This window comes from Rhea americana, unplaced genomic scaffold, assembly GCF_003343005.1.
Source record: "Rhea americana isolate MKP2758 unplaced genomic scaffold, rheAme1 scaffold_31, whole genome shotgun sequence".
Classification (NCBI taxonomy): domain Eukaryota; kingdom Metazoa; phylum Chordata; class Aves; order Rheiformes; family Rheidae; genus Rhea; species Rhea americana.
This window is the reverse complement of record NW_028186435.1, coordinates 2,457,415-2,467,882: the sequence shown is the minus strand read 5'-3', so window position 1 is coordinate 2,467,882 and position 10,468 is coordinate 2,457,415. Positions and strand designations below refer to the sequence as shown.

Below are 10,468 nucleotides of genomic sequence, written 5' to 3'. Positions count from 1 at the left end.
TGCAGATAAATGCAAAAGGACAAACATGGGAAAAAAACAATCTTAGTTTGATGTATCAAATGACAAGCTTGACCATCATTCAGGAGTGAGATCTTGGAGTTATGGCAGACAGTTCCCCCCAAAATGTCAGACCAGTGTTGAGCTGCCGCTGAAAAGGTAAATGATGCTGGAAATAGTCTGTAGAAGAGCAGAATGATGGAACAGCTTCCATGTGAGGAGTGACCAAGCAGACCTGGAGATGGCTGRAAGGGGATATGATAAAGATGGATGAAATCAAGTGGCATGGAGAAAACGGACAAGGACCRCTTGTTGCCTCTGCCTGTGCAAGGACTAGGGATACCCAGGGTAGCTCGAGGAGCCAGGTTCAAGAAGAAAAAAAAGGAGGTGTTTTTTCAGACAACGGCTATTTGAGCTCTGCAGCTCCTTGCCCAAGGATGTTGTGGATACTAAGTTTATATGGGTCAGTGGGAGACTGCGCATGTTTGTGCAAGAGATCTGCTTTATTTGCTTACATTTGTTTAAAGATTTCTTAATTCAGTATTTTTAATATTCTGCCTTTTGTTCTCATGTTGCTCCTTTAAAACGTTCCTGTAAGTGCTACACARTTTACTTCAAAACACAATGTGCTACACAATTTGCTTCAAAGTCTGACAGAGTGGCATGCTAAATTAATTTCTTCCTRTAATTATCGTAATTTCTAATAAGAACATAGCATTTCCTGAAAAAAAAGTTGATAGCTACTCTTGGCTAGCAGTCTTTCCTGCTATGAGACCTTGRTTGGAAGGAGTGCATCCTTAACTTTGCAAAAATTTACTCACAAGTCAGCAGACAGTACTCTCAGTATAAGATAAAGCGTAGTATTTCCAAGATCATACTTGTAACATGGCCTCTGACACATTTAACTGTGTAGCTGACACACATTTAATGGAGCTTTATAACTGATACCGTATGTAAAATTGTAAAAAAATCAGTTGTTTCTCTTGTTTGAATGTAGCTTAAGCCTATCAGTTTTCTCCTCCGGTTTTGCAAACGCCACTCGGCTAGGACTGAGGACGATGAAATGGACGATGATGCAGCTCCGCTTTGGTGGCACGTCACGGTGAAACCCAGCACACGGCGGAAGTGCGGAAGCAGTCACGGAGGCGCAGACCTCCCTGAGGGCTGCCGGCAGGCGCTGAATGCGGAGCGCGGCCGTGTGTCAGCAGCGAAGGTGACCGCGCCCCGCGCGCGCCGCTGTCCCCGCCCCCGCCCCGGCGCGCAGCGGCTTCCCGCCACGGGCGCACGCGGCGCCGTTCCACCGGAGGGGCGGGGCGGAGGGGCGGTGGCGGCCTGCGATTGGCTCGCGGAGCGGGAAGGCACGGGGCGGGTCACGTGCCCGGCCGCCCCTCCCCGCGGGTGGCTGCTCCGCTTATAGCCGCGCGCCGGGCGCGGGAGGACGGCTGGTGGTGGTGCGCGCGCGCGTTCGAATGCAGCGAGGGAGCGGGCGGCGGCGGTGAGCGCGCGCGCGGCGGTTGCTGCCGTTGGGCTCCGTGCGGGCCAGGCCGAGGCTGCGCCGAGGGGGGGAAGGGGCCGTTGAGGAAGGGGCGTGGCGGCGGCATGGCGGCTYCGGGCTCTCGTGGCCGGTTTTTGGCGGGCTCCTGCCTCACTTCCCTGCTGGGGGCGGTGGGACAGTGCCCCGCCGCTGTGTGCGGCCCTCTGTGCCCGGTCGGTGTCGGCTCCTTCGCGCGGCGGAGATCCGCGTGCCATCGGCCTGACCGGCGTGGCGGGGCCAGCGCGGCGAGAGGAGGGGGAAGGGGCTTTACCGGGGAGTCCYATAGGGAGCTCGAGGTCTTTCACCGTGCTGGCGGGCTGCCGCTGCGCTCCCGGCGCTTAGCGTAGGCGCTGCCGCCCGCCCCGCCTGCGCACGGAGCTGGGCGTGGAGCGGGGGTCTGGGGCCGGTGCTGGAGTGCGCCCCGCGGCTCAGGCGCCGGGGGCAGCTCCGCCGGGTGTGCTCAGTGTGGTAAAGCTGCTCTCGCCCCCTCCTCGGAGTGTGCTTAGGMCCTGCTCTGTATTGGCTCCAGCGCTATGCTTTGCTCGCATTTGCAGAGCGAGTCTGTTGAGGGTCTGGCAYGGGTTCACCTCTTGCAGAAGGACTGAGGGCCAGCATAGCCAATGCCACATTGTGCTTTTGCCTGTAATCTCAAGCAAATAGTTACTAYTCATGTGCTTCCTCCCAGTCAAAATCATTATGAAAGGATTTAACAGTACTCTAATTCATGGTGGTCTCTGCTACATTTGTGATGAGGTTTTTGGACTGATACGGCTGGCTGCACCTTTGTGGTCGCAGAGCAGCATTGGCACCAACAACATGAGATGTTATCTCAGGGTCTACATCTCTAGTTCAACTGTGTGCTTGTAATTTGCACCTAAAAACCCTTAAAAATGGTTTGAGGGACTCTGCAGAGCGTGTGTTACTAGCAGAAAGAAGACATTTGAATTCTTAATGCTGTCATAGAATTTGATAAACTTTAACATTGTAAAAGTGCTTAAGAACTTTAGTTGAGGTCTGGTGTTACTAATTGTGTTTAATGATTGCTTTTTRTTTTGCAGTGATCCTATGAATTCCAAAATGAAAAAGAAAGTGAATGTGGAAAAGTCATCAGGATCTTTACAGGTATAAGCTTTAAATTCTTGCAGCTAGACTACAGGAACAAATAAAGAACACAAAACAGATGAAGGATATGAAAAGGCCTTGCAACACAGCATTTGCTCTTTTGAAGTCTGCACCTTAATCCTTGGGACATAGTTGCTCTGTCTGACACAAACTGTATCCACTGAAGGGAATACGAAGGGATCAATTGCAATGTGTTCCTATCTGGCCTACATTCTGTTGGCTTGAGCAAACATATGGCATGTAGTATGGCTTGGGAACACTGTCTCTTGCTTCTAGAGCATATGTTCTTATGACTACTCTTGTTCTATTCCTCAGCAAGGAGTCTTTTTCTCCTTAGCCTGGCACTGAGATAGCTTACTGTCTTTCCACATGGTTTAGGTGTTGGTCTTCCTTTAGTCTGATTACTGGATGAGTTTGGCTGCTCAGGGCCTGCAAAATGGGTACTAGCCTATATTTTTGTCTTCTGTTGGGATGAAATCTAAATACTGAATCTGTCTTGACTTGAGCCTGCTTTAACTGAAGGTTGTGCTGGTAGTTCTTTCTAAAGCCATCCTCATGAAACCCAGTTGCACTGGAACTAGTGGAACTGTTTAAAGTATTTTAGTTCAAGAGATGACTGGGTTAGAAGCTACTAAAAGGTGTGTGTGTGTGTGTATATATATAACTTATTCTTTCTTCCTACAAGACCTTTTTGGTCAAATCTGATGTAGGCCCTAATGGGGAGTGTACAAGTGCCCTGTAAAGAGGCTGTTATCCCTACTGTGAGGGATTAAGAGTCAGTCTGTAGTAGTATCTAGTATTAATGAAAATCATAGATTTGTAAGTCTGACATACACGTAGTTGTTTTGTCCTATATTGACTATCAGTTATAAATTCCTTAGAGCGACTTTTTGTACTTAAGTGCAATGGGTTAACTCTAGTATTAGTCAATAACTCCTTGGAAGAATATACTGAACTCTAATCTTCAATAGCAGCAAGCAGTGTTTGACACGGTGGGTTTTTTGTTCTCACAGTAGCTGGTGTTTGTCCTTAGTTCAATAACAGGATAATTAGTGGTAGAGACTTTACCGTGGGAAAGGTGAACTCTTGTCATATGAAGTGCAGTGTGAATCAGTAACTTTCTCACGCTGGTGCGGCTTTGAATTCTGGCTATTCTTGCTTGGTTGTCTGCCATTGTTTGCTATCCCATGGTGGCAGTGTAACCAACCCAATCAGAAAGCTTTAATGCAGGAAATAAGTACTTATGCATGACAAGAAAGGTGATAAACATGCTGTTTATACAAAACAATAGCCTGTCTGGATCCAAGAAGGGAAGCTTTAGATCCGTTTTGATGGACAACTGAAACCACACACCTAATTAAATATATGCTGCTTTTGAACTTCTGATTATAAGTAATGAAAACTGGGTACTAAAGCATGATTTGCATGACTTTACTGAGTTTAGATACAATTGCAAGCACTTCTGTCACTTCCCCTGCCTTCATCTAATACTACTTCTGTCAAACATAACTTAATTGAAGTTTACATGTCCTTGCATTGTAGCTGGTCTTGAAATCAAGTCAAATACTTCCACTGTAGGACCTCTTCAAGCTTCCTTAAGAAGGCTAAAGGTTTTTAAGATGTGTAGGGATCGAGCTTTTATATGAATAAGATCAATCTGTGCTACAAATAACCAGATCCCTTTTTTTCTGCCTGGTCTAGTCAAGCCTTAAAATAGACTAAATTTTTCAACTTGAAAAGATAAACCATCTGTTAATTTAATGAAAACACATACTCCATAAGTTTCAGTTTATGCAGAGAAGAGTGGCAACTATTTGATACCATATTTTTCCTTTTAGAAGTACTTTTTAGATACCACATGCAGTACTGCTCCGAGGAGGACTCTCAGAATGATTCAGCCTTCAGCCACAGGCTGCCTGGTTGGCAGACATAATGAGGTATGAATTAGAAAACCTCTAAATGTGTGGTGATCTCTGCTCACAGCAAACTGCTTTTGAACTCTTAACTGAAAACTGAGAAATCATGTGTAATCCACTAACTCATGTWACATAACTTGAGCTTATTTTATTTGTGGTATGCCTAATAACAACCAACATTAACTTTAGCTTCAGAATAATTCAGAGAAATACTTGCAAGCTTCCTGATATCTAATATGAGTATTGAGGAAGTTGTCATGAACTGGAACTTGTAATGTGAAGAAATGGGCTGAATAAAAATTTAACTTTTAGTCTTGGGTGAGCAGACTTGCAAATGTGAATTGTGAAAAATACTAGCTGAATGTTGCTCTGAAGTCCAATCTACCTGTATTTTATGCAGGGGAAATCTTCAATCAAAAGGAAACTCTGGAATAGCAAGTTAACTTCAAAGGCAACTACAACTGAGGCTACTCTGGACAAAGAACAAGAAAATGAAAATACAGATGAGGTCATTCAAGCAGTAGATCTCATGGTAAAAAGTATGTGATGGCTTTAGAAATATTATCTTGCACTTAAAATGCTATGCTTTTGTTGGAAGCATAACTTGAGGCATAGTTTATTTGACAGTTAGATAAGATGTAGTGTTTTATGTAATGCCTAGCAAGAATTAACTACACATACTCTACAGTATAGTAAATACAGTATACTTATCTAATGTTTAGGAATGGTTCTCAACTACTGGCTGCCATAARGTCATTCCGTGCAGCAGTATGAGGTCTTGTAGCTTGTTACTTAGTTTGACTTAGAAGCTTTGAAGTGACTAAGGACCATATTAAAATAGAAATCTGCTTTGGCTTACTGYGCTGCTACTGGAGTTCTTTAATTTCTCAGAACTAGTTTTAAAATAGTARCTCATGTTTTTGTGGGATACTACTTGAGCCCAATGTGGACAGTAGTAAGACCTATTTCCAACAGAGTAGATGCTAAGTCTGACACTTGCGAATGTGATCATCCACCTTGCAATGCCTGCTGCCATACTTGATGCAGCTTCTTGGAGATTCAGCCTGTATCACCACTAATAGTGCGAGATGAGTTTCCTGTAAAGTCACGTCTCCAGTTGCTTTCCAAGAGACAACTGAAAACTTGCACTATACTGAATGCTTATTTTCAGAGTATAAAATGCTTTTGTCTGAGTTAGATATCTTAAGTCAATCTCAAGAATTCAGTCTTAACACAGACTTACTCTAGCTTCTGTCTTCAGAAAGTCCTTCATCTCAATATTGGAAAGAAGTGGCAGAAGAGAGGAGGAAGGCTCTGTATGAAGTGCTTCAAGAAAATGAAAAGGTAGCTAGTGAAAGATGAGTGATTTCGTTACCATTCACTATTGGCATTATTTTAACCTTTTGTTTTTTGAACTCAGCTGCACAAAGAAATTGAAAAGAAAGATGGTGAAATTGCCTGTCTAAAAGAAGAAAATGAAGAACTACTGTCACTAGCTGAACATGTGCGTTATATGACCAGCGTGATTGAGGTACTTGAAGAAATCTACAGTTAACATTGTAGAATAAATGAGAAGGAAGGTTTTTAATCATAACTTCTGTTTTGTGTGCTGACACTTCATTGTGAGTTACTATAGATGTGCAATTTTCTGTGGGGTTGGACGAATGAAGAGACTTAAAGGCTCTTTTAGGGAATGAGTCTCTTCTGGATTAGAACCTAAAAGAGTAATAAAGTACTTTAAGAAGGTTGCTTTCTGAAGGGGAAGTGTCAACATATTGTCTAAACAGAACAGGTCTAAGTCATCACAAGTTGCAAAGTCTCTCTGGCTGAAGCTTTGTATATTAAAGATAGTAATATGGGGGAGAAGGATTCATTTTTCCCTTTGCCATGATCAGTTAACATCTATTGCTTAATAGGCTGTGTAAGGCTGCTGGCCAAAAGTTTGTATCTGCCATGCCCTTTGAGGRGGTAAGCTTGAAGCAGGGGCAGTTAAAACAGTGGAGCTGTAAGAAGGGGCAACTAACACTTTGATATCCAGGTTTCATGGAGGGTAGTAGTTGGATTGTGGGGTTCTGTGGCCCAAGAGAGGACTTAGGCATGCAGTTGGTAGGGTTCATAAACTTGTAATTTTTGAAATGGCTTGTCATAGTTAGCTTAGATGCTAATATTATCTTCAAATTTTCCTCTGAATTTTAAAGGCAGCCAAATCARTGGGCTAGTGGAAGTCATTAGTAAAGCATTTGGAGCCAAAGCTTAGTGGTGAAGACTTGCAATTTCAAGGAATACTTCTCTACGGTTCTAGATACTTTTACAGACTTAGGTTCAGGAGTTGAAGCAAGTTGAATGAACTGGACTACTAATAACTCATAGGGTATTGGACATGTGGGAAGAAGACTAATTAGTAACTAGAAAAATCTGAAGGCTTTAATTATGAAAGATCTAGTGTTAGATATGTGGCAGAAAACCACAGTTTTAATTCATCTAGGCTAGTACTAGTAAAATCTTAAACCTAGTCTAAAAATGTTTGTTTAATGAAATTCTGTTTTATCCAAGTGCAGCTTCACGCAAATGAATAAAAATGTGTAAAGTACCCATTTTTTCTTACAAAGTTCTTTACATAGTTTTATGTAAACATAAGTTGCCACTGGTCAGGAGAGTACATATTTGCACACCTTAAGCAAAGGCATTAAAGGCCCTGTTTCCTTAGGTAAAAGCCAAGGTTGATCCCATTAGCTGTTAGATGTTTTAGGAAACAATACCTGTTTGTTTTGTAGTTTAAACTGCAGATTTCAGATAAACTAACTTCTTAAATAGCAAATCACTCTACTCAGCCTTGTTCTCCCTCTGAGATAATTCCTTGGGAACAAGTAGTCTTGTCACTGATTCTGTGAAAGCAGGAGTAAGTTGTCTGCAGAAGCTGGTGAAGCTTTAATGAATGAATAGTTAGCCACTGAACCTGCAAATGAAGATCTATGGTGTTTTGGGAAAGCTTGAGCTCTCAGTGCAAAGCTGGGTACCTGACTGGTTATTTGGACTCTACTTAGAGCAGCTGGAAACAAAGTGGAAGTATTACCACAAGCAACATGGTTAAGTAAGGAATCTGATCGAGTAAGTTTAATTAGTTTGATTGTTTTGGCTCAATCTTGAAAAACTTCACTAACTTGCTATGTTTGATCTGGTTTTATTAGTGTTCGGAGGGCTTTGTCAGTTCTGTTATAATAAAGTAGCTGTAATAAAGTGCTAGAAACTTCCATGTCAGTATCTTTTAGCTTAGCATTTCCACTAAACTTGACTTGGTTTCATTATCTCTAAAATAGTGAACTGAATCTGTTGGCTTTTTTTTTCTAGAGAAACTTGTGCTGTAGTATACAGTAATACAGCAATATTTAACTTGTGAAACAGTTCCTGTATTTTAGTCTAGGACAAATCTGTTTCTCTGAACAACTTTAAAATTTAAGGAAGACTGGTCAACAAGCCAGGTGCAGTCTGCAAATGAGAGGTGGAAGTTGGAGATGAAAATGCAAGTGTCTAAATGATTGCTTGGAGTCAACTTTTTTCTAGAATTGGCCATTTCTAAATGATGCAACAAATCACTTGGCTTAATCTAAGATGCAGTCTTATTTCACTGAGTATTACTTAAAAGAGTAAGTTTACACCATCTTCTGTATTTTTTCCAGAGGCTAACTGGGCAAGCACCTGACAACCTCGAGGCACTGAAGAGTCTGACTCTAGAGCAGTCTGAGCAAGAAAATGAAGAACTTAACTTTGGGGATGTTGTAGACCTCCCTTCTGAAGAAGGGCCYTCACAAGTGTAGTATGGTTTGAAGATGATTATTTCAGATTTTGCTTTAAGTGAAGTGTGAAGCTGGATTGACAACCTTAAACAAGCTTGTGCATGTGGCTTTTCTTTTAATTGCAGTCTTCCTCTTGAAAGGATATACTAAAGTTTCTCAGGTATAGAAACTCTTGTGGAAGCATAACATGTTTTTTAACTGGAATTATGTAGCAGTGGGAGTAACTGGATACTGCTTAGGAAATTCATTACAGGCTGCACTTAGTTGCTTGTATAAAATGCAAATACTATGTATTTCAAACTGTTATGTAAATAGTATCTTATCAGTTGGTCTGACATGATACATGAAAATTGATAAATAAATCTTTGCCTTACCCAAACACTCAGCCTCTTATTTGAGTGAGAAACTGCTATTTTAAGACTTCAGTATATAGTAGTCACACAATTTATGATTCTGATCTAGTGAGTGCCTCTCTTTGTAGAGTTCTGGAGAACAGAATTCTTCAGGGCTGTTTCACCACCTATGACTGCATCAGGACTTCTGTCTTGTCTATATCCTGCTGATCTGAGGGGAGCTGAAGAGTGCCGGGTATGTGGGGTGAGGAAGAAGGATGCTGCTTGGCCAAGGGCCTTTGTTGTGTGTTGTTGGTGTGTTTTTTTTTTTTTTTTTTTTTTTTTTTTTTTTTTTTTTTTTTTTTTGGTTCTAAGAGCAGCCCTTTGATTATGCCACTCCACAGTATTCATAGCAAATCAACTCAGCTGATGCTTAACTGAAACACTGTGAAGACTTCAAATGAAATTGTGCAAGATCCCAGCTTGATGAAATGTTGGCCTTACTAATAAATTTCAATGGCAGTTAGCATACTACCCCTCAGTCCTTAAGTCCCCTGATAGACAAATACAGCAACTTCTAAAAAGTGAGTCATTCTACTGTCRGTGTAGGGAGTCATTCTAATGCATGTGTTACAAAAGCTAAATGAACCAGTAAGTCTGTCTTATTAGATGTGAGGGGAGATCACGTATTGTTATATAAATGTAGTAGGTCACACTAGTAATGTTTAGTTTGATGCTACAAAATTTTGGTAGAGGATGGATTCTTAACTAAAACAGCCTTGGTTGTGAAGGGAAATAAAAACCTTGTATTTCTTCAGAAGGAAAGATAGCATTATCTTATTGCAAATGCAGCAAAATTAAACCAGTGAGCAAGCAGTGATGAAAACAATCCAGCTTTTTTCCTGTGTACAGTAGAAGCAGTAAGTTTCTCTCATGTTCAGGGCTTTTCAAAGTACAGTTAAAGTACAGTATTTGCAATAGAAATATAATTAAAGGTATGACAGAAAAGGACAAGAGCAGACCAGTAATGTCTGGAAAACAGGCCTAGGCAACTTTGGGGATAGGAAAGAGTATTTTGCCTGTCCTGTCCTCTATCCTGAACCACAAACTTGTCTCTGAGAATTCAAGAAGATGCAAGGATGGGTAGTGAGACTCAGGGTGTTCTGAGGATTAATTAGTTTTATGCTCTTCAGCTTTTTCAGATGACTGCCTTTGTCCCTCTTTGCAGGGAGTGTTTTTCAAGATCTGCAACTAAAGTAGAGCTTACATAAGCAAAAAGTATTAGACTGTCCTTTCTGGAAACATTTTGTTGCCTTATAAAGGAAAGATGAGTTATCATTCCTGTTGTTCTTAAAAGCAGCTGCACTGAAAGTTAGGTGGGAATAAAACAGCATACGTTTGAGAGCTATTCTAAAAGGGAATTCAATGCTTGTTTTCAAAGCAATGTGTTGATATTTACCAAGATAGGAGACAACTGATGATTACCAAAATAACAATATTTGTTTCCTTTTGTAAAGTGTTTATAGGGATGAGAAATATTTTATTTTTTTTAAGCACCATATCTGGTATCTATATCGCAAAAAGTTCTTCATTTTGCAAGCATTTAAATAGCAGAGTAAATTAATTGCAGGGTTTCCTTTGTCCTAAGTCAGTTTTCAGCAGTTATTCTGTAAGTAACTGTCTTCCTAGACAGCTTTAAAAGAAGGTGGTGGCTATTGCAACATCTTGTGAAAAGYCAAATGTATTCAATGACTTTCAGGAGGCTGAGATGAT

At 41.3% G+C, this 10,468-nt stretch overlaps 1 protein-coding gene across 1 annotated transcript; it reads left to right on the top strand.

Annotated features, from left to right (window-relative positions):
- Nucleotides 1-1,365: 1,365 nt before the first annotated feature.
- On the top strand, nt 1,366-8,742 carry GMNN (geminin DNA replication inhibitor). The gene is made up of 7 exons (XM_085310016.1): nt 1,366-1,492; nt 2,590-2,653; nt 4,492-4,590; nt 4,970-5,108; nt 5,831-5,913; nt 5,990-6,100; nt 8,247-8,742. Exons 1-7 carry the CDS (start codon nt 1,467-1,469, stop codon nt 8,382-8,384), a joined length of 660 nt encoding a protein of 219 aa, XP_085166142.1. The 5' UTR covers nt 1,366-1,466; the 3' UTR covers nt 8,385-8,742.
- Nucleotides 8,743-10,468: the final 1,726 nt, after the last annotated feature.